At 46.7% G+C, this 24175-nt stretch overlaps 1 protein-coding gene across 1 annotated transcript in view; it reads right to left on the bottom strand.

Moving 5' to 3' along the window:
• TMC7 (transmembrane channel like 7) overlaps window positions 1-16536 on the bottom strand; it is a 37746-nt gene extending 21210 nt beyond the window's left edge. The window contains exons 1-3 of the mRNA XM_081818875.1: window positions 16269-16536; window positions 1153-1396; window positions 112-260 (exon numbers count right to left, since the gene is read on the bottom strand). Coding sequence (XP_081675001.1) covers window positions 112-260; window positions 1153-1396; window positions 16269-16335 — 460 coding nt within the window. The 5' untranslated portion in view covers window positions 16336-16536. The remainder of the gene's footprint in view (window positions 1-111; window positions 261-1152; window positions 1397-16268) is intronic.
• Between the last annotated feature and the right edge of the window lie 7639 nt (window positions 16537-24175).

Here is a 24175-nt window from a genome sequence, read left to right as displayed (position 1 = left end):
TGGAAGGAAGTGCTAAATTTCATCTACAGCTTAGAGGAAACGAAGCTGTATGTTCCCCCAGGCACAGAAGTCTTCCACAGAGAAGCATGTGCAGAGTGGGGGGTATGGTACCTTCTATGCTGCGAATGTCCTCCCGCCACAGCTCCAAGTGGGTGGTCATCTCACGAGCCTTCCCTATGAACCTCTTCCAAGACTTGCTGCTATACCGTTTCCACTGGTCCCACTCAGATAAATACTTCATTTGGGTCTCCTGAATGTTCCTGCATTAAAAAACAATCATGACAATGATCAGGAAAGTGTCATCAAGCCTCAGCATCAAATAAAACCCCAGCCGAGAGGATGTGGAAAACCTGGAGCCCTCATACACTGCTGGTGGAAATGTATAATGGTGTGGCCACTAGGAAAAACAGTCTGGATATTCCTCAACACGTTAAACACAGAATTAACCATTATGACTGGGCAATTCCACGCCTAGGGAGATACCCCCAAAGAACTGTAAACAGGGTCCCAAACAAAAACTTGTACATAAATGTTCATTACAGCACTATTCACAATAGCCAAAAGGTGGAAACAACTCAAATGTCCACCAACAGATGAACGGACAAACAGAACGAGGCATATCCATCCATACAATGAAATATCATTCAATCATAAAAAGGAATGACTATCATGTACTGATACATGCTGTAACTTGGATGAACCTTGAAAACATCATGCTAAGTGAAAGAAGCCAGTTATAAAAGGTCACATATTGTATGATTCCATTTACCTGAAATGTCCAGAATGGCAAATCTAGAGACAAAGAGTAGATCAGAGGTTGGCAGGGGCTGAGGGGAAGGGAAGCAGGGAGGGACTGCAGACAACAATTAGGTTCTGGGGGGGTTGCAGAGCCAGAAGATGGAAGGAGCCCGGGTCCCTGAATCACTGCAAACTTCCCCCTTGATCTGAACCCAGGACTTTTATGTGAACAAGAAATAAACTTCTAATACATTGAGCTACTACATGTTTGGGTAACTTTGTTGCTGCAGCTTGGCTGACCCTAAGTAATACATTTCTAATTACGTGAACTCTTCAGGAAATGCATTCCATGCATAAAACACACCTCTGCCCAAAACATACATCAGATGCCTTCTAGATGGCCATCGAACAAACCTTAGCCTCCGCTTCTCAGAGATGTTCAGTGCATACTTCCGAATCGATTGGCTATTGAGGTTTTCGGTGATTCCTCCCTCCAGCTGGGAGCTGTAAGAGTCTGTCGGCTTCAGCAAAGTGCCACTTTGCTTGTCTCGGGAAAGAATGGTCGTCCTCCTGCGTGCAATGGACTGATAGCTTGGCAATTCTTGAAGGAAATTCACAGGTGGAGAAGAAAAGCCACTGGAGTCCAAAGAGAGGTTCTCTGGGCAAGAAAGAAAAAAAGAGAACCATCATTAACCACAGTGAGCTTGGGAGCCAGTAAAAAAAAAATCTTTTTTTTGCCTACCTAAATCATGCAGACGGTCACTTTTCTGCGCCCCTGACAAAATCATTTGTACCTTCATTATTCTATTTACCAGGATGGTGCTCAGGACAATGCCATCATCTGCAAATGGGTTCACTTTCAGCAGCTGCATGTGCAAATATGCTTTAGGTTACATGATATCTGACTTCTAGTGTTTGGATGCAGCCACCAGCTAAATGTGTGACCTCGGCCAGTTATCTAAACTCATCTACATTTGTCAGATGGGACTAGTACTATTTGCCCCAACTATCTTCCCAAAGTGTGGGCTATAATGATGTATAGGATAAAACTCCGAAAAGCATAAAGCATTATGCAAATGTATAATGATACCATCAACAGCAACAATAATAATAATAGCACTGACAGAGCACTTCCTGTGCACCAGGCACTGTGTTAAGAGCTTCACATGCACTCATGGATCTGAGCTGGCCGTGGGATCTGCTCGGACCAACAGAATGCAGTGGAAGTGATGCTGGCCAGTTCTAAGCCTTGCCAGCTTCGGCTGCTCTCTGGATCCCAGCTGCCGCCAGGTAAACAAGCCCAAGCTGACTTGCTGAAGGATAAGACCATTGGAGCAGGGACAATCACCCCAGCTGAGACCATCGAGGCCAGCCTGCAGCCAGCTGTCACTCAGCTGACCGTAGATGCTCACACATACTGAGGTAGGTACTATTATCAGTCCCATTTTACAGATGAGAAAATAAAGTTGATGGGTTGCCCAACCCCATGCCCAGGTCCTAAAAGCTCTGCGTGGTCGGATTCTTGTCTGTGTCTGCAGTTCCTCAAGCTCTCTGCCCTCCAACCACGTATTTTTTAGGATCTTTCAGATATGAAGATGGGCCCTGTTTCCTCCTCCTCAGAGCCTTTGCATATGCTGTTCCCTCTGCCTGGAATGAACTTGCCACACCTATTTATCCTATTAGCTCCTACTCACACGTCACTTCCTCAGGGAAACCGCCCCTGCCCCACTGCACTATTACCGGTACCTTGTTACATTTCCCCCCACACACACCAAGTCCTTTACAGCGCATCACAATTTGTAAATAAATACATAATATTTGTAAATAAATGTATTTGTGTGACTGTGTGAGTACATCTGTCTCCTCCAGGAGACTGGAAATTCTCCAAAGGCAAGGACTGTGATGATGTCTTCACCACTGCACCCCAGGACCTCGCACCATCCTTGATTCAGAGAGGAATTCAATAAATGCTCATTGGATGGATGGATGGATGGATGGATGGATGGATGGATGGGAAGATGGATGTGTGGGTGGATGGATGGGAAGATGGATGGATGGATGGATGGATGGATGAATGGATGGATGACATTACTAATTAGCTTATGCTTAACCTGTGAGTGGGGGCGCTGAAAACAGAACCAGGTCTGCCTGACTCAAAAATCTGTATTTGCTCTACTACATCATGCCACTGCTGGAGGCCAAGTTTTGCTGAGCCTTATGCAGTGGTCTAAGAAGGAAGGGCCTTCCATTGAAGTTGAAGGACACTACCTTCAAGGTGGGTTTTATGCCTGATCCAATTTTAGTTGTGGAAAGACTACCTTGAATGGAGACAGGACACAGGGAGAGGAAGTAGGAAACAGTCATAATTACCTAAGTAGTTACCCCCATAGGCAGCAAAAGTTTTAAGACTTAATATTAGATGCTAAATTGCTTGGGTTTGAATCCTAGCTCTGTTGATAATTAGCGTGTGTGTCTTTGGGAAAGTTACTTAAACCTCTGAACTTCTTTAAGTTTCCTTATCTCAAATACTCATTCATTCAACAAATATATCCACCATGTGTCCGGTCTGGAGTTAGAGATACTGCCATGAACAAAACAAATGCCCTATTCACATGGCATTTATATTTTGAGGTGGGGGAGGGGAAGATTAGACAGTAAATAGGTGATGAATATTATGCCAGGAGGTGATAAGTGCAAAAACAAAAACAGAGTGGGGTAAGGAGACAGGTGATAGGCGGAGTGCACCGGTTCTGAGAAGGTGGGTCAGGTATGGTCTCTGTACTAAAGTAGCATTTAAGCTGAGCCTGAATAGAGGGCATGAGCCCTATGGATATTTGGGGAAGAGCATCCCAGGAGAGGGAAACAGCAAGTGCAAAGACCCTGAGGCAGGGGTGTGTACAGCATGCTTGAGGAAGAGCATGGAGGTCTATGTGGCTAGAGGAGACTGAATGAACAGGAGCCTCATAGGCTCTGTTGTTGCTGACCTCCAATGAGCCACACCAGCCCCTCTGCAGTCCCCTCGAATCTGGGCTGGATCTGTGACTTGCTTTAGCCAAGACTGCAACAGAAATGTTGCTCTGCCAATTCGAGCCTCAAGCCTTAAAAGGGCCTGCAAGTTCCCACTTTTGTGCTGTTGGGACCCCAAGGCTGACGTGTAAGAAGTCTGGCAATGTTGCTGGGACAACCATGTGGAGAGGAAGAGGCCCCAAGTGTCCAAGGAAGAGACCCAAGGAAACAGTGGACAGCGAGAACCAAAGTCTCTGGCTCTGACCCCAGTGAGCTCTTGCAGCCAGTCCCCAGCCCTTGGGTCATCCTCATGAAGTGCCCCCATGGGTACGAAGAGGCCTTCTGGAAGCTGCAGACCCAACAGACAGGACATGCAGCAGAGCAAACCATCTCTTCTGTGCCCTGCTGATTTCCCGGCGCACAGAGTCAGCAGAAACAATAAAACAGGGTAAGCCATCACGTTTGGAGTAGTGTGCTAACAACAATAGGTAACTGGGACAGGGAGCAAGGAAAAGCAGAGGTTAGAGAGGTGCCTGGGGCCAGACTGAGTCAGACTCTGTGGGCTGGGTATGACGCTTGGATGTGGCGGACTGAGGGCTCGGAGCCGAAGCCCGTCGAGATCTGACCACATTTTCAAGGATCACCCTGGAGGCTGCCTAGCCAAGCACGGGACCCACCCACAGGGGCCAGCCTACGAGCAGTGAAGGCAACCACATGGGGAGAAAGGCAACCAGCACAGGCCCTGGCACGCAGTGGGCTCCATAAATGTACTTACAGCTAACAGGAGGAGGGAGGGCTGGGGAGGGGGAAACCAGCCAAGGCCTCACTCTCTGAGCTGGAGTCTGACAGAGCAGATTTGGAACATTGGCCTCTCTGATGAGCATGTTCAGACACAACGGTCAGCTGTCTCACTGCAGATGACACACAGACACGCGCCTGGAACCCTGCCAGTTGCCGGCGAATCTCACTCAACCTTCCATTTCCCTGCCCCTGCGCGCCCTGCGGATATGATCCACTTCCATTAGTAACAGCAGCTCCCTAGAGCCAACGTGGTGGGTGGGGCGGGCGGGGGCCTAGAGGCTAAAGGGTCCAGGCCCTGGCTGGAGGCCACTCCTTCTGGACAGCAACAAAGGGCTCTTATTAACCTCAAACAAAGGTCTTTGAATATGGAGCAGCACTGACCAACTGAATATTCAGCAACTGTAGGGTCAGGGACCAAGGGCGGGAGCTGGAGCCTGGGTTGGCTTGTCACCCACTAGCCGGGCCACCCCGGGCGAGACAAGGATGGTCTCTGGGTCCCATGTTTCTCGTCTCAGGAATGGGGTATATAATACCACGGACCTCATCAGCGTGATCATGAGGGTGGCGTTACAAACAAAACCAATAATATTAGCTAGGATTTACTGAGCACTTACCTTGTGCCAGGCTATTTGAGGTACTCAGTACGCGTCACCACACTTAATACTCTGAACTACTCTTTAAATAGAATCATCCCAAATAAATAAATAAATAAATAAATAAATAGAATCATCCCATTTTATGGATGAAGAAACTGAGGTTTCGAGAGGTGAAGGGCCTTGCCCACTCACCCAGCTAGTAAGTGTTGGAATGAGGACCCTATCATGGGTCTTCCAAATGCCAAAGCTGAAGTCCTCAGCATGAAATGATTCGGTGGGCCATGGATTTGAAAGTGCTTTGTGAACACTAAAGATAGAAATTATTTCACTGTTCCTCCATATACTCCTATTCATGTTCCATAACAACAGTCCCTGGTGGAAAACTGTAGTTTCAAAATGGCCATCATCGAAGAGCAATGATTTTTCCTCTTCAGATGTTCTTGGGAAGGGCTTCATCTTCAAATAGAGAAAAAAAATCACAAGCATACCTTTGAACACAGGCATCATTATTTCTATCACAAAGATCCACCTCCGCTCATTTTCATCCACCACACATCTGTCAAAGCATGATATCACCTGATTTCCCACGCCAATCTGCAGTGGGAGCCAGGGAAGGCTTCACGGCCCCGGCTTTTCAACAGGGAAACTGGGGCCCAGAGAAATGGCGGCTTGCCCCAGGCTTTGCTGTCAAGACAGACTCCCGGTTCTATCTTCTTAGAAAGACAGGTTGCATCATCTCTCAGAGTCTTGCTTTTCTCATCCTTAGAGAATAAGAATGTCTCATTATAGTTACTGTCAGATGTTCTCCCGAGTGGGTCCAGCTGAGATTGTTGTCAGCATGGCCAATGAAGTCCTGTGGTCAGTGTGTGGGCTGCCTGTTGGCCATTTGCATGGGAGGCAGGAGCGTTTTTGAGACACTGGGGGGCCTCCATCTAGGAATGTCTAGAATCTGTTGGCCACTGGAGCTGGATTTCAGCAATTAGGAGATTATTATTTAGGTGGGAGGATGACTGGGTAATTACAGGAGATGCGGGGGCAGGGGTGGGCATTAAGTACTTCTGATATCTGGCATTCTTCCAGGTTAAAGACAAAGTTAGTCTCTCTGAGACTTAAAGCAGTGTCTTGCTCATGGAGAGCCCTCCATCTGAAGGATGAATGAATGAATGGGCAGAGGGGAAACCTGGAGAGCATCCTTAGGTCCCAACTTTCTTGGCAGCTCTTTCCACAGGTCACGAGATCCTATCCATAGGCACGAACACTCCCAGGATGTGGGCACAGGCCAACTGTGATCTAAATGGGACTAAAACCACCACCAGCCTCCCTCGAGTGCCTGCCAAGAACCTAGCCCAACCATATTTGGCGCTGGGCTCACTTCAGGGTTTTCTTCCCACTTGCAGAATCATGGAAACTCCTGGCAAGAAGGGACCTTCTGGGTCATCTGGTTCAGGCCTCTCGCCAGCCGCTGGGGGAATGAGTTCTGTTTGACAAATTGCATGGAGCCCTTCTCTGTGCGAGGCTCTAGAGAGGAGGAAGGTTTACAGACTTGCTTCCTGCCTCAACGACCTTTCACTCACTCTTTCAATCTTATCTCCCAAGTGCCCACCCCACTGCACTCATCCCTAATTTTTCACTTGCACCTTGTCTCTGACCCTCTCCCTCCCCCCCTTAGGACTAGCAATCTTCACGGGGACAGGGAGCCCATCTCTCTCCTGCACTGCTGAGTCCCCAGGGTCTAGCACAGAACTTGACACATGGTGGATGCTCAATAAACACCTGCTGAATGAATGAATGAATGAATGAATGAATGAATCTGGTGTGTGGGGTACGGGCAATGTTCGCTCACCTACCAGGCAGACCAAAGCATGCGTTTAGCACACCAGCAAAGCAGGGGCACCAAAAAGGGAGAAAAAGATTTAAGGAATTTAAGCACTGAATATTATTCTTTTCTATATGGATGATATTTTTTTTTCACAATTGAAAAAAATTTTTAAAGGAGAAAAAATAAGCTGGCAAAAAATAATGACTGGGATGTTGACCGTATATTATATCCTTCCTTTTTAAGGTATTTCACACAAACGAGCCCTGTTAGAAGCGTGCTTTGCTGTTATTTCTCAAGAAATGCTCAAATGGCTCATGCACATCCTGTGTGAGATTACCAATAAGGCAATGTAGACATTGATTTCAGAACTTTTTGGACTTCTTTCCACTCATATTCTTTGACATTGTTTTTATTTTGGATGCTAATTGGCGTACCTCAAGTAATTTGTGCTCACAGCTCACCCTAACCCTAACCCAAGGGTTCACAGTCGAGGGGATCTAGTTGAAGCTGCTAGGACATCTCCACCAAGTGGTCCAAGGCCTGAGTTTTATCACTGCCCTCCTCCTGGAAAGGCCACACACCTGCCCATCCATCCATCCATTCAGTCGCTCACTCAAAAACATTTACTGAGCAACTGCTATGTGCCAGCCAAGCATTGTTCTAAGACTGGGACATAGCCTTGAATATGACACACAAGTTCCCTTGCCTTCATGGGACTTAACATTCTAGCCAGAGGAGACCAACGGTAAACAAGTTAGGAACAATATATTTCAGATGCTGAGGGTGTGTGGAGAAAAATAAGGCAGGGATGGGTTAGAGCAAAGCCTACAGGAAGGGAGGGAAAGAGCCATGTGGCTATCTGGGAGAAGAGAGCATCCAAGGGAGAGAGAGGAGCAAGTGCAAAGGCCCTGAGGCAGGACTGTGCCCAGTGAGTTCAAGGAACAAAAGGGAGGCCAGTGTGGCTGAAAGAGAGTCAACAGAGAGGAGAGTGATGGGGTAAGAGTTCTGGGGAGAAATAGATATCTGTGGGCCATGGTGAGGACTTTGGCTTTTAGTCGAGTAAGGTGGGAGCCATGAGGGGTTTTGAGCAGCGGAATGACATAATCTGACTCAGATTTAACAAGATCTCTCTGGCTGGCCCTGTGGCTATTTCTGTCCTTGAGCTGCACAGGTTGGCATGGCTATATCCCATGCCAGGGCATCATGTGTCACGCTGCACTGTCCTTTTGCAACGAGAGAAATGTTCTATATCTGCACTGTCCAGTATGGTGACCACCAGCCACACGTGGCTACTGAGCAATTGAAATGTGGCTGGTGAGACTAAGGAAATGAATTTTTAACTTTATCAGACTTTATTAAATTTATATTTGCATAGCCCCATGTGGCTACTAGCTACTGGATTGGACAATGTAGAGAGGCCTCGTTCTTCGGAGTCCAAAGCCCAGTCTGAGAGGGGAGGATCCAAGGGCCTTGGGAGCCTCCTCCATCTGCCAGACCGGGAGGACCTGTATGAGTCACACCACCTGGCACCTGGGTGGGGCCTAGGGACTGGCTGGGTCCAAGGCTTTATGACCAGATGAGCAGAGTTCAAGAGGAGTGACTAACTGGGTAATCGGAGTGACTCTGGGCCCTGAACCCGAGTCTCCCGGTTTTCAAGTGGGTGGAGCATCCAGGGGGCTATCTGTGGAGCAATCACTGTGATTCTGTCTGAGGAGGAGACAGACAGAGTGGTTAAGAGCACCGCCTCCAAAGCCCACTGCCTGGATTCAAATCCCAGGTCCACTTGCTACCTTGTTGACCATTCCATGCCTCAGTTTTCCCACCTGTAAAATGGTGACAGGAGTTCCCACCTGACAGGACCATCCTGAGGATTAGATGGTTACTATTTGCTTAGAAAAGAGGTCAGCAAACCTTACAATTTCCTTACTATTATCACTCAGTCTCTTGTCATAACTACTCATCTCTGCCATTGTCGCGGGAAAGCAGCCATAATCCATAAGTGAATGGGCATGATTGTGCTCTAATAAAACTTTATTTATAAAAATAGGTGGCAGGCTGGATTTCACCCATGGGTTGTAATTTGCACACCCCTGGCTTAGAGCAGGGCCTGGCACATTGTTCTATACATCCAGTTATTTACTAATGAACTCAATGTACAGAAAGATTTCATATTTGCTGTGAGGGATCTTCCTATGGACCACGCTACTCCTTATGTGGAGTGTTTATCTTCCTTGGCCACGATTTCTCCAAAAAAGATTTCCAGCATTTCTGGAAGCAACAACAAAAACAACTAGACTTTACTGAGCATTTGCCACCCACCTTGATTATGCCAAACCCTTTATATACTTAGCTTCTGTGATCCTCACCATCACTTCACCGCATGGGTCCTTCTTGGGTGTTACCTTCATTTGGCAATATAGAAAGTTCAGAGAAGAACTTTGCCCAAGGTTGAGCCAAGGTCTGACACCCATGGCAATTATCATGGCACCTGGGACATCTTAAATCAAATACACATCTGTCAAATGAACACACGGACACACTGCGTCTAGAGTCACAACATTAATGTCCTTCTGTTTCAGTAGCTTGTCAGTAACTTCTAAGAGCCTCAGTTTCTGGGGTTAGGGGGGCGGGATAAAATAGGCAAATCACACTTCCTGAGTTGCTGTGAGTAATTCAAGAAACCTACCTACTTGAGTCCAAAGTCAAACTGCTGACCGGGGCTGACCAGATCCTCAGGAACTGGCTCCTGCCTGCCTGACCTCATCCCCTCTCCTCCTCTAGGCTCCAGCCTGAGCCCTCCTCAAATACACCAATGTCATGCCCACCTCCACCCGGTGCTCTTGCTGGGCCCAGAAGTCTGTACCTCAGAGAGACCACTCTGACCACCTCAGCTAAGTAGGCCCTCCCCCTCTCTAGCTCATCACCCCTTTATTTCCTTCTCAGCAGGTATGGTTAGCTGTTAACTACCCTATTTTCCTCTTTACCTGTTCAGCGAATGTTTCTCCTGCTTGACCAGACGCTTCCTGAAAGCATGTCTCTGGCCCTGTCTCTCTCACTACTTGGGTTCCTCGCCTGGTACTGGGTCATGTCAGGCAGGTCAGTTCTCTTCCTCCTCCTCCTGCTGGTGGGGTGGCGGGGGGAGCCTCACCGAAGTTCTGGGTAGTCCCACACTCAAACAAAGCTCCTTTATAAAGCAACCAGATTGCAACAAAGCTTACAACACTGAAAAGTCATTTCCCCCTTTTATCCCTCTAAATTCTTCACTTCCTGAAAAAAAAACACAAAAACAAAAAAAGCCACCAAGGACCTTTGGGCCTAATCTGGCCTGAGTTGCTGGGCAGAGCTCACTCAGCCTCTTCAGACAGAGGGGAAAAAACAACTCAAGTCAGATGGCTGGCTGGCTGGCTCACCAGAGAACCACTTGGCCTTGTGTGGTCTTTCGTGGCCTGTGCAGTCTCTGGCTGCGTCCAGACCTGCAGAAGATCCCTCCTTCCTGGGACACCTTTAGTGACGAGTGACCCTGACCCATGGGCTTAGCCGATGAGGGGAAGAAAATAAACACTACAGGATCAATGGTTACTTGTCTTCCAGTTTAAGACAATGTGTCAGACTAAAACAACCCAAATAGTTGTTAACTATATAACTGATAGCGCAACCCCAGAAAGTGTAGGTATACAACACATGAAGTCATCAAGTCTTACAATATTAAGGCTAGAGAAGGCCCAAATAATAATAATATAATAATAATAGCAACAGTACCATTTGAGTGCTCAGCGCCTGCCAGGTGTAATGCTAAGTCTTCAACATGCTTATCTCATTAAACCCTTGCAGGAACTGGGGCGCCTGGGTGGCTCAGTCGGTTAAGCCGCCGACTCTAGATTTTGGCTCAGGTCATGATCTCAGGGTCATGACCCTGAGCCCCGAGTGGGGCTCCGGGCTCAGTGGGGAGTCTGCTTGGGATCCTCTCCCTCTGCCCCTCCCCCCACAGTGCTCCATTGTATGCATATGCACACTTCTCTCTCTAAAATAAATAAATAAATCTTAAAAACAAAAAATCCTCTCAGCGACCCTAGCAGATAGGGGTATGATTATCCCCATTTCACAGAGAAGAAAACGGAAGGTCAGAGGGGTAACAGGACTTGCTCAAGGTCACACACCTGGTAATCGGCCACGCTGGGAATTTGTACATGGGCTGGGCAGGTTTCATAAAAACTGTCAGATGTCTTCTTTATTTACCTTAAAACAGAACAAAAATAAAAAACAAACCAGATCCCAGCACCCCCCGCCCAAGAGAAGGAGTCTAAAGAGGCTGTTTAGTTTTATCCCTTTACCCTCCCTTTACCCTTCCAAGTGTTCCTGCTCCAAAAGCCCAGACCGAGTCCCACCCAGTGGAAAATGGGGTCAATGCAAATACAGTCACCCTGCCCCAAGTGCTGCCCCTTGACGAGGAGAGAGGAGAGGCGAGTGGTTCTGAAGCCATCGCATAAGTTGCAATCCTGTCCGGCCGTGACATAATGACAATCAGTCCATCTTGGTTGAGTCACTTGGGTTCCCCCGATGAACAATGGGATAATGGTCACAGCAAACCCTCACATAAGGGTTAAGAGTCCCTGAGTTTGGCCAGTCCTTGAAAAGTTAAGCACAGAATGACCATACGATCCAGTGATTCCACTTCTAAGTATATACCCAAGAAAGCTGAAAACAGATGTTCAATCAAACACTTGTACCCAAGTGTTCACAGTAGCATTTTTCTTTTTTTTTTAGATTTTTTTTTTTTTAAGATTTTTCATTTATTTATTTGACAGAGAGACACAGCGAGAGAGGGAACACAAGCAGGGGGAGTGGGAGAGGGAGAAGCAGGCTTCCCGCTGAGCAGGGAGCCCGACGTGGGGCTCGATCCCAGGACCCTGGGATCATGACCTGAGCCTAAGGCAGACGCTTAATGACTGAGCCACCCAGGCGCCCCAGCATTTTTCCTAATAGTCAAAAGATGGAAACAATCCAAATGTCCATCAATGGATGAATGGATATACAGATAGTAGGATAACCATACAACGGAATACTATTCCGCTATAAAAAGGAATGAAGTATTGATACAGGCTATAACATGGACAAGCCTCGAAAACATTATTTACGCTAAGTGAAGAAGTCAGTCACAAACGGTCATGCTATTGTATGAGCCCATTTATATGCAATGTCCGAAATAGGTACATCCATAGAGAAGGAATGCAGATTGGTGGTAGCCAGGGGCTGGGCGGAGCAGGGAAATCAGGGAGTGATAGCTTAATGGGCACAGGTCTTCCTTTGGGGGTGAGGAAAATGTCCTTTCCTCACCCCCAAAGGGGACACTTCCAAGTGGTTGATTTTGTTATGTGAATCATAACTCAATTTATTATTATTATTTTTTAAAGATTTATTTATTTATTTATTTGACAGAGAGAGAGAGACAGCGAGAGAGGGAACACAAGCAAGGAGAGTGTGAGAGGGAGAAGCAGGCTTCCTGCAGAGCGAGGAGCCTGATGCGGGGCTCAATCCCAGGACCCTGGGATCATGACCTGAGCCAAAGGCAGACGCTTAACGACTGAGCCACCCAGGCGCCCCTCATAACTCAATTTAAAAGTCACTGACTACGAGCTAGTTGAAGATGATCTAGGATGAAGTATTTACCGAATGGAATATGATAAACGTTTGGTAAACGGGAAAAGCCTCGAAAAGTCATTCCATGCAGTAAACACAGAACATGCCAGGAACTATGGGGCTGAGGGACCGGGGGTGGGCAAATGCCTCCTGAGGGGTGCCTGAGATAGGGTGGGGTCTTTGCCTCTTGGAGGAGGTGACACTCAAGCTGAGATCAGGCAGAGGAATAGTGACTGCAAGACCTGAGGAGGAGAACACTGGAAGGGACCAGTGGGTAGCTGGGGCCTGGGGGGCAAGGAAAAGCAGCAGAGCTCAGGAGAGGTAGCCAGGGGCCGGCTCAGAGAGGCCCCAGAAGGTGGTCTTCCAGCTTTTACTCCTGTCAGAACCTTCACTTATAGTGGTGGAAACTGAGGAAAATCATTGTCTGAACTTAGGTCTGTTCCATTCTAAACTCCCTGCTCTTAAAAATGATATAACTCAAGAGAAGCAAGAACACAGCTCAACGGATACTTGGGCAGGGTGAGGCCAGTGGGCCATGTGGACATGGAGCAGGGACAGAGAGTCCAGCTTGCGAGAGGGGAGGCAGTCAGGGAAGGCTTCCAGGAGGAAGTGATGCCGGATTGAAAGAGAAGGAGTATGCCTTATAATGGAATAAGGTAATGAATGGCACCCATGGCACAGGGAACATAAGGGGCTTCACAGGCTCTAGAAGCATCATGGGGCCAAACCATGAAAGGCATCTACTCAATTAATATTTACTGAAGGCCTACTATACACCAAGCACTGCACTAAGCATGGGGACATGATGGTGAGCCAAACAGGCCCAGCCCTTGTTCTCCTGGGGCTTATCATCTAGTAGGGAACAGGGACGTTAATAACAACAGTTAACACGTGGTGCTGTGGCAGCCAGTCTCCAGGGTGGCTCCCAGTGATCCTCTCCCCCTAAATGCCCTGACATTCACACCCTTCCATGGGTCCTTTCTACACTGAACAGGGTGACCCATGTGACCAATAAGGTATTGCAGAAATAACAAGGTGTGATCTCCAAAAGCAGATGATAAAAGACATTACGGCTTCTTCTATACTCTCTCCTGGATCACATGCTCCAGGGAAAGCCATGTCCATGGGGCACTCAAGCAGCCTCTGCAAGGTCCATATAGAGAGGCTTCCTACCAAAAGCCAATGTCAATTTGTCATCCCTATGAGCAACTCATCTTTGGAAGGGATCTGCGGCCCCAGGCAAGCTCTCAGAGGACTGCATCCCTGGCCCACATCATGAATCCAACCTCGTAAGAGACCTTGAGCAAGAACCAGATAGGTCATCCCCAAATTCCTGAGTTGCAGAAACTGTAAGATAAGAAGTGGTTATCACTGTTCTAAGTTTGCAGATAATTTGTTACACAGCATAGATAACTAATATAAGTACTTACCAAGTTTTTTTGTGTTAACTCTCTTAATCCTTACATTGACCCCCTGAAGTAGATACTATCATGACTTCCATTTAATACATAAGGAAACTGAGGCACAAAGCACTTAAGCACTTTGCCCAAAGACAAGACCAGGGCATGGAAAATGAGGATTTGCATCTGGGAACCCAGAGGCCAGATTCTCAACCTCTACACCATAGCTGTCAGTGTGGCCTCGGGTATACTTCATTCACCCATTCATTCATTCATTCATTCAACACATATTTATCATCTACTATGTGCCAGACACTGTTCTAGGTGCTCGGAGAAGACAAAGTCCCTGCTTTTCATGGCACCTACATTCTAGAAGGAGAGACAGCTAATAGACAAGAAAACAATCAAACCAGATGACTTCAGATGGTGGTAAGTGCTTTGAAGAAATAAGCAAGGACACTAGTCAGGGGAAGGGAGCTAGGGGTGCTTCTTCAGACAAGGAGGCTCCAGAGATCTGCATTCCTGAGGTGACATTTGAGCAGAGATCTGACAGGAGGAAGAAGAAGCTGCCATAAGAAGATCAAAGAGACATGTAGTCCAGGCAAAGAGAACAGCTGGTGCAAAGGCCCTGAGGCAGTAACTGTATGTTGGAGGAATGGAAAAGCAGCAAGGGTAGCTGGAGTTGGACAGGTTAAGGGAGAGTCGTAGGTGATGAGGGTCTAGAAAGGTGGGCTGGGATGGAATCACCAGGCCTTACCAGGCACCACATTAAAGCCTGGAGTTTAGTCTGAGCACAATGGGAAACCACTGGGAAGTTTTAATTTAAGAAGGGGAGCCATATGATCTGTTTTATCATTTAGAAGGATGCATATTTCCCAATCTGTAAACCAGAACCCCTTTGTCTCCTGCCTGGCTCCAACTGTCCTCCCGTGATGTCCATACAGCAGGCCACCATTTACAAAGTACAACAAAGTTACAAATGCGGTCCCTTCTGAGCCTCCCAGCCATGTTGGTGGATACAAGTTCATAAAGCATCATTTGTGCAAGGGACAGGGAAGGCCTTTTAGTCAGAGGGGCCAGTTATGACACTTCTAAAAAAGATGCTTAGAGAGTCTCCTTTAACACCCAGCAAAGATCCAAGATAGATGAATCTCATCTGTAGGGAAACCAAGGTCAGCATCTTAAATGTGATGGATTGTGCTAGAATAAGAGGAAGATAAATGGAAGCCAACTAGAAAAATACTTGAATGGCTATCATTGAAAGGCTGAAGTTGAGCTGACAACAGCACTATTAATAATGAGCAAGAAAATAATTGGCATCGAACGGAACTTGACTTCTGTTTTCTGATTCCTGAGCAAGTTCCCAGGGTTTGGATCTCTTTAGATGTCTGTCTTCTTCTTTTTCTCCTTCTAGATGTAGAGAACAATCCAATCAGAAGGGCCCAATGCCCAAATCTACACTCATGGTTTACTGTAAATCCTTGTAACAAAACTTCTATTCTCAAATTGAAACAGAGGAAACGCTGCTTATAAAACTCACAGCAGGGTCTTGTGTTTTGTTAAAGGGCAAATGTAAGATGGGAATGCTATAAGGAAGCGCGCCTAGGTGCTGGTAACTTTTCTGTCTCGACTGGGTGGCAGTTGTACATGTTTATGTAAAAATTCACAGAGTTTACACGTCACTGTAAGTTTCACTCAGTAAAAAAGGACAAAGATTGTAACACTTGGCTGGCTACCATTTTTTGTGCCTTTCTACGTACCAGGCGGTGTGGTAGGCACGTCACAAATTTTTCTCTCAACTGATCCCACCACCACCCTCGTCCCATTTTACTGCTGGAGAATCGGAGGCTCAGAGAAGGCAAGCCACTTACCAAAGATCACACAGCAATAAACAGCCCAGGCAGAATTCTTTTCCAAGTCTGTCTAACTGAAAAGCCTGAAATGTCTGGGAGGCAGGCACCTCGTGGCAGAATGGTAGGGCTGGCGGGGCTCTCACACTCTTTTTCAGTTAACAGATAAGGGATCCCTAGAGCAGTATCGGGAAGGCACCACACGGTCGGGACTCCCACTCTGATGCTTCTTTGGGAGAGGGCACGCGCCCTCGGAATTGGGCGAGGATGGGTTGCAGAAGGGAGACCAGGAGAAAGAGAGATCCGCTTTCCCCCAAAGCCAGGAGCGCCCGGCGCGGGCAGGTGGCGAGGGGCTGGGCCCGCTCCAAGCCCCGGGCAGCTCGCCCGCCGGCCGCCGGGAGCGCGGTCCCCGCCGCCCTACCTGGGTGGATGAAGGGCTGCCTGCTGCGCCTGCCTGGCGGGAGCGCACTGGCGCTGGACTCGCTCATGGCTACGCCCCGCGCCCCCGACAGGCCGCCGGAGACCCGCTCCGAACGCCGCCGCCGCCGCCGCCAGCTCCCGGAGCCGAAATTCCAGGTTCCGGCGCGGACGTCACAGAGGCCGGGGCGGGGCGCGGCGCCGAGGCGGCCCTTTCCCCGCGCGCCGCCGCCGGACCCCCGGGGGCCCAGGCGCGGGGTGGGAGTGCGGCGGGCGGTGGGAGCAGGGATCCGAGACACGGCGGAGCCGCAGGCCCCGGAAGGCTCCACCCAGCGGCCGAGAGAAGGGGCGACCTCCCGGATGTCTTACTAAATTTAAGAAGGGTTATTAATAAAAATAACCGGGACTCTGAACAAGTGTATCTAGTAAGTTACCATTTGGGTCCAAAAAGTTGGGTGGGGGGAGAGTATTTGTACAGGTTTGTAAATGCGGGTGGGGAGCTGGGAGGCTCAGTGCGGTGCAAGGGAGGATGTCACCACCTAATGAGTTTGTGTTATAAATTTCACACCATATCCATGTTTCATCACCAGACGTCTATCATGGCCAGTTTCAAACAAAGTTAAAAGTAATTGCCAAGTATAAATAAATGTAAAATGATTAAGTAAATGTAGTTCTATGTGCATTTGTATATGAGTAATTGCCAAATTAAATAAATAAATGAGGAAGTGTAGATAAATCTCCTGTGCAGCATTCCGGATAATTTATATAGAGATACTTCAAGGAGGTGGAGCCGAACTCTCCACTCTAAATGGGGGCTGCACACTGTGATTTCCTCCCAAACAGGGCAGTATGGGTGGGAGGGCAAGTAACTTTACCTGAGAAATGCTTGGCAAACACTTTCTCAGACAGACTTTCAAGGTCAACACCCACAGTGATAAGTCACGTTGATGGTATGCACTCCTGGTATGATGTGATGAGAATTACACTACCTGTGGGGTCTCTGTCCCCAAAACCTGTCACCCTAGTCCAATCATAAGAAAACATCGGACAGACTCCACACGTGAGACATTCTAACAGGATACCTGGTTACTACTCCCCCAAATTGTCAAGTTCATCAAAAAACAGAGTGAGTCTGAGAAACTGTGAACAGCTAAGAAGAGCCTAGGGAGACATGACCCCTGTAAGTGTAGCAGGGATGGGGAAGGGTAGGGATGTGGAACCAAAAAAAGGAGCACCTACTGGGGCGCCTGGGTGGCTCAGGGTCCTGGGATCAAGCCCTACATCGGCTCCCTGCTCAGCGGGAAGCCTGCTTTTCCCTCTCCCACTCCCCCTGCTTGTGTTCCTTCTCTCACTGTGTCTCTCTCTGTCAAATAAATAAATAAAATCTTAAAAAAAAAAAGGAGCACCTAATCAAATCTGAATAAAGGATGGACTTTAGATAATAAGAATGTGTCAGTATTGGTTCATCTATTGTGAAAAATGTATCATAGTGAGGTAAGATAGTAGTAATCAGAAACTGAGTCTGGGGTGTATGGAAACTATGTACTATTCTCTCTGTACCATTCTCTGTATGGAAACTCTGTACTCCCTGGGCTATTTTCTGTAACTCCAAAACAGAAAATTTATTTATTTTTTTTACAGTAATTGCTTGGCTCAAAATAAAGACTATTTTTATTGTAGTTAAGGGTGGGGTCACTGAGTTTCCCTTTTGAACCTAGTTTCCTATTACTCCCTGAGTGAGCTGGACCACGTGCCTCTACCTCTCTGAGCCTCTGTTTTTTTCACCTGTAAAATGAGGATATATTACTAGGTCCTGGTCTGTAGTGAGATTACTCACCTGAAATGCCTGGCAGAACATTTGGGGGAGCAGGGGGAATGCTAATCTCGATGCCAATATCATACCTACACAAAAGAAAATCCAAACAAAGATATAAATGCTTTTTTAAAGATTTTATTTATTTATTTGAGAGAGATATAAATGAAAAAGTAAAACCATAGAGGTACTAAAAAAAGAAAAAGGAAGTTTTTTTTTTTAAAGTATCACCAAGGATGCCTGGATGGCCCAGTGGGTTAAGCATCTGCCTTTAGCTCAAGTCATGATCTCAGGGTCATGGGATCGAGTCCTGCATTGGGCTCCTTGCTCAGCGGGGAGCCTGCTTCTCCCTCTGTCTGCCGCTCCCCCTGCTTGTGCTCTCTCTCTCTCTGACAAATAAATAAAATCTTTTTAAAAAGGGAGGGGTGCCTCGGTGGCTCAGTCACTTAAGCGTCTGCTTCGGCTCAGGTCATGATCCCAGGGTCCTGGGATCGAGTCCCTTGTGGGGCCCACTGCTCAGCGGGGAGTCTGCTTCTCCCTCTCCCTCTCTTGCTCTCTCTCTGTCAAATAAATAAAAATCTTTTTTTTTTTTAAATGTATCACTGAGGGGAAGCCCTTACTGAGTTTGACCCAAACCCAGAAGCCAAAGAAGCATGATAAATCCAACTACATACAAATTTAAAATTCTGTACCACGAGCAATGACGTATGTACAAGGATGTTCTTTGCAATGTTGTTTATAATAGCAAAAGACAGGAAGCAGTCTAAATCTCTGTATGTAGGAGGCTGGTTAAATAAATTTTGACACCTATGTCCAGCTATCATATAGCTCTATAAACAGACGTATAGGAAATTCTGCATAGAGAAGTATATAATTGACAAAAGCAAGATGTAGAAGAAGTGTATTAAGGAAGCTACCATTTGGGTAAAAAAAGTTTATGTCTGTAAATGCATAGACTATCTCTAAACAAGAGTGGGGGGTATTTAGTGATTATCCTTTTTTTTTTTTTGTACTGCATAGCTGTATTACCTATATGTACGTGTTTGTATTTTTTTAAATTACCTTTAAAGTTTGTGGAGTGTTGACAAATGATGGCTATTTCTATCATGAGGCAGTGCCTCCCTCATCCCCTCATCCCCTTGCTCATCAGAGGCCACCTCCCAGTCCCCAGTCCCAGCCTACAGATCCAGACGGGTTGGCAGAACCCAATGGCGTAAAGGGAATGGGGTGACCTTAGAGAAGATGCTCAGAACCCCAGGTGCGAATCTCCTTCCTGCTAGTCTCACCTGGCACCTGGCCCTGGTTTGGGTCTGCATCCTGGGCTAGGTGGGACCTTAGATTCTCTCCATGGTAAGGGAATGAACCGAGGCTCCTGAAGGAGACTCCTTCCTCCCAGCAGAGGACTAATTTTACAGGAGTAGAAATAGGGTGGTTCTGGGGCACCTGGGTGGCTCAGTCTGTTAAGCATCTGCCTTCACCTCCAGGTCATGGTCCCAGGGGCTCCCTGCTCAGCAGGGAGTCTGCTTCTCCCTCTCCCTCTGCTTCTCCCCACCTCCTGCTTGTGCTCTCTCTCGCTCACTCTCTCTCTCAAACAAATGAAATCTTAAAAAAAAAAAAGAAAGAAATAGGGTAGTTCTTTGGGAAAAGATCATAAAAATCTCCTGTTGGAAAGAAGTAAAAGAGGAAGAAGGCTGGCAGCCGGACAAGTAAATTCAGACAGAAGGATGCCCAGTATGACAGAAAACAGAACAAGAATGAAATCCTTGATTCCCTTAATTGCTTTTATTTCAAGGGAAGGCACATGTCTTCCAACAGCGCCCCCATCTCCTTTCTCAGTTTTAGCACTTTATTTTTACTACTTTTTTAAATCTATTTTCCACACTAGAATGTAGTGAGGCTCCGTGAGGGCTCTTTTTTATTATTAGGGGAATAATAATGGTAATAACAACAACAACAACAACAGCTACTGCTTATTGAAGAATTACTTTGTACCAACCCTTTATCATGCATTACTTCACTTAACCTTCGTCATTCTTAAGAAGACAATGGGAGCCTCTAAACCCCATTTTATGGAGAAAAGAGCCCTGTTTTTCCCTAAGAGGCAGAGTGGAATCACTTCTGTTTCCTCCTTCCCACCATCCCCCAGCAGATCTTCTACCCCAAGCACCACTGCTTCCCCCAAGGCAAGGACTGCTTCCTGACTATCTGCCTGCCTTGTCCAAACATTGTCCACACAGCAGTCAAAGCCACCTTCTCAAAAAGGAAGTTGATCTTGTCATTTTCCTGCTTAAACACCCCCTCCTCCATTGGTTTCCTCTTGCCACTTAGAATACACACTCACCCTCCTTGTGGTGTGTGAACCAGGCTTTGCAGGATCCCCCCCAACCCCATCTCCTACCATCGCCACTGTGGCTGGCCTCCTTTCTGCCCCTTGAACACACCTAGCATGTTCTTGCCGGTGGGCTCCGTGTTTGCTGTTTCTTTATCCTTGGAACCTGCATCTCACACTTGCCCTGATTTTGTCTGCTTCTCCCTTCCCGTGGTGAAAGATGGTCACATCGCAGCTCCAAGTTTTCATAAACTCTGCAAGGACTGAGTGGAAGTCTGTGAGTCATAATTCCCAAATCCTGGGTGGGGAGAGTCTGATATACTTAAACTGATATACTTGACTTAAATCAAGAGTAAATTCCTGGCTCCATCAACTGTGTTCTTCATGTAGGTTGTCCTGGTACGAACAGGGTTCCCTGTGTTAGGAGTTAGATGGACAGTTAGGTAGTCAGGGCCAGGGTCCCCAACAAGAATATATGGAGTCAGGACAGCTAAAATAAAACAGCACTAATATCCTGCTTTGCAGCTTAGACAGGACCGCACTAGCATTCTGCTTTGCAGCCTTTGCAGAAATGACTTCCATAAAACGTCCTAAAATAAGGCAATTAACCACAAAGCATTTGTCAATATCACGGGCAAGGGGCAGTTAAGACATAAGCCCCTAGATGTCAGCAAAAAAAGACCATCAGCATGTTGACATTAACCTAGTAGGTAGACAGATACGTGACCAAAGCCCTGATTGGCACAACTCAGCACACCGTGATTGCTTAAGGTAGTTCCATTGAAGAGCTCATAAAAACCCCTAAACTTAGAAACTCCGGGGGCAACCCTCTGGCCCCCCCCCACCCCTGGGAGCTTTATACAATTACTCAATAAACTTTGCTTTTCTGCCCACCACTCTTTGTCTGGTCTCCCTCTTCATTCTTTGAAGTGGGGTGACCAAGAGCCGTGGGCCACTAAAGGCAGAGAAATCCTACAACACCTGTGCATCCTACTGATGTAGTTTTGGAATGTTGGTGAGGTCTGGAGCTGACGGCCAAGAAAGAATTCTTGAGACCTCTTTGGTGCCAAAAAAAAAGGTGGTTTTATTAAAGCACGGGGACAGGGGCGCCTGGGTGGCTCAGTCATTAAGTGTCTGCCTTTGGCTCGGGTCATGATCCCAGAGTCCTGGGATCGAGCCCCGCATCGAGCCCTGCATCGGGCTCCCTGCTCCGCGGGAAGCCTGCTTCTCCCTCTCCCACTCCCCCTGCTTGTGTTCCCTCTCTCGCTGTCTCTCTCTGTCAATAAATAAATAAAATCTTTAAAAAAATAAAAAATAAAAAAAAATAAAGCACGGGGACAGGACCTGTGTGCAGAAAGAGCTGCTGCCCTGGGTTTGTGAGGAATGACTGATTATATATTTGAGAGTTGGGGGAGGTAAGGAAAAAGGGAGGTTTTCAAAGGGACTTTGACATGCTAAAGAAGATTTACAGGATACTGGAGGCCTGGTGTTTGCCGAGTTCAGGTTGTTTTTCCTTCTAATAAGGCACTAACATTAGGACAGTTGGGAGTTTCCTGAGGAGTGTTATACTTTCCCTAGCTCAGGTCCTGGTCAATGGGCTGCAGGTCCTAAAGAAATTTCATTTTGTTTACTTTCCCTTCTGCTTCTGTTTCTCACATCACTCATGGAAGGGAGGGGGGTGATAGGGCTCCAGGAAATTGAGTTATGGGTCTCTGGAAGTTAGGCTATTGTTGAGAATGCTTTCTCCTTGTAAGTCACTGTGACAGGGCACCTGGGTGGCTCACTTGGTTAAGCGGCTGCCTTTGGCTCAGATCATGATCTTGGGGTCCTGGGATCGAGCCCCACATAGGGCTCCCTGATCAGTGGGGAGTCTGCTTCTCCCTCTGCCCCTCCCTCGCCTGTGCTTACTCTCTTTCTCTCTCCCAAATAAATGAAAATCTTTTTTAAACAATCACTAAGACATTGGTAAACTGATGGAGACTCATGTCTCACAGGACTCTGATCTTTATCAGCTCACCATTTGTTCTTCCCTTCCCTTAGTTTTAGGGCAGCGGGGAGTGCCTTAGGGTTAGGCATGTCACAAATATCCCACCTGGGTTGCGGGGTGTCAGCTTGTGCTTTGTCCTCAGCTTGCCTTCTGCTCTCTCATCACTGATGCCTTGGAAACATCCTCCTACCTCCACCAGTTGTCATCCCACAAGTTGCCTAAAACAAAAATGCTTGGTAAATTGTAAATCTCTAAGTAAATGTTTATATAGTAGCTTGGCCGTGTAAGACTCATATAAGGATGGGGTTGCAAAATCGGACAAAGAAGAGAGAATTTTATGTACCAATAGATACATGCAAGTAAAGCCGATCATTTTAGTTCATTTATGGAAAAAGAGTTAGCCAATGTCTTGGCTACTTTGTATTTTCGTGGGTAATTTAAGATCGCTGTTGGTTTGTTTGCCTTTTTACTCATTTGATTTTGGTGTTTTGGTTTTTTTTTTTACTCATTTTTTAATGTTGTATAGGCTGATTTGCTTCTATTTGGCAGCATTGATAACCCAGTGAGATTCTCTTAAGGGATAATGGGAATTTACTGAAAGGGTAGTGGGCAAGATGCTGCTGAGCCTCAGAAGGAGATGGAAACAGTTACACCAAGAGGTTAGCAGTAGTTATTTCTAGGTGATAACCGTAGAAGTCTATTTTTTTTCTTATTGCTTTTCTGTATCTGCCAGTTTCTTGACAAAATTACATTCATAATCGAGAAATGAAAATTATTATTATTATTATTATTTTAAAGATTTTATTTATTTATTTGAGACAGAGAGAATGAGAGAGACAGAGAGCACATGAGAGGGGGGAGGGTCAGAGGGAGAAGCAGGCTCCCCGCCCAGCAGGGAGCCCGATGCGGGACTCGATCCAGGGACTCCAGGATCATGACCTGAGCCGAAGGCAGTCGCTTAACCAACTGAGCCACCCAGGCGCCCTGAAAATTATTATTTTTAAATAATATATTACAGGACATCTGTTCTTTATCCCTATGTTTTCTTTTGGGTCAAACTCTTAGTAGAAAAACACAAAGATGCTGAACATACAATTTTTATCATTGCTACAACTGGTAATAATAACATAGTTCTACTGGTTTGACTGTGTGGTCACAGAAAAACCATTTCCCACCATGGAGTCCTCAGATTTCACATTTGCAAAATAAATGGATTAGGGCAGAGGTTCTTAACCTGGGGTGATAGCGACCACCATGGGGCACTTTAGAAATATGGGGAGGCAGGTTAGCAGTTACCATGGACAGGGGATGCTACTGACTTAATTCAAAGGTGAAAGCCAGGTTGCTTCCTAACAATGAGCTGGTGGCTCCCATCCCATGAAATCAACATCCTGTTTCCTGAGACACAAACCGCCCAGCATCCAAGCAGACATGCAAGCAGGTTAAAACCCGTTCTAATGATTTGAGCCAAGAACCAAACTCTGACAAACACCCAGTATTTTTGTATGATTTCAACCTGTATTGAATTTTCCAGGAACACGGCTACCGTGTACATTGAGCAGAGTATATATCATCTAGCTTCTATTTCGGTCAAGAGTTATTCACTATTTCAGAAAATCAAAGCCGTTCAGGGTACTTGGGTCACGATTGATGTGGGAAACAAAGGCAGAAGGAAATGTGGGTAAAGTTAAATGTCCTTATAACCTGCAGCCCACTGACAAATATTTGAGGCAGGCAGAGTAACATTCCCCCTCGAAGCTCCCAACTGTCTTTTTTTTTTTT

Source organism: Leptonychotes weddellii, chromosome 5 (genome assembly GCF_054177405.1).
Source record: "Leptonychotes weddellii isolate Sample4059 chromosome 5, ASM5417740v2, whole genome shotgun sequence".
In the NCBI taxonomy this organism is placed as follows: Eukaryota; Metazoa; Chordata; class Mammalia; order Carnivora; family Phocidae; genus Leptonychotes; species Leptonychotes weddellii.
This window is presented reverse-complemented; position numbering and strand designations above follow the sequence as displayed.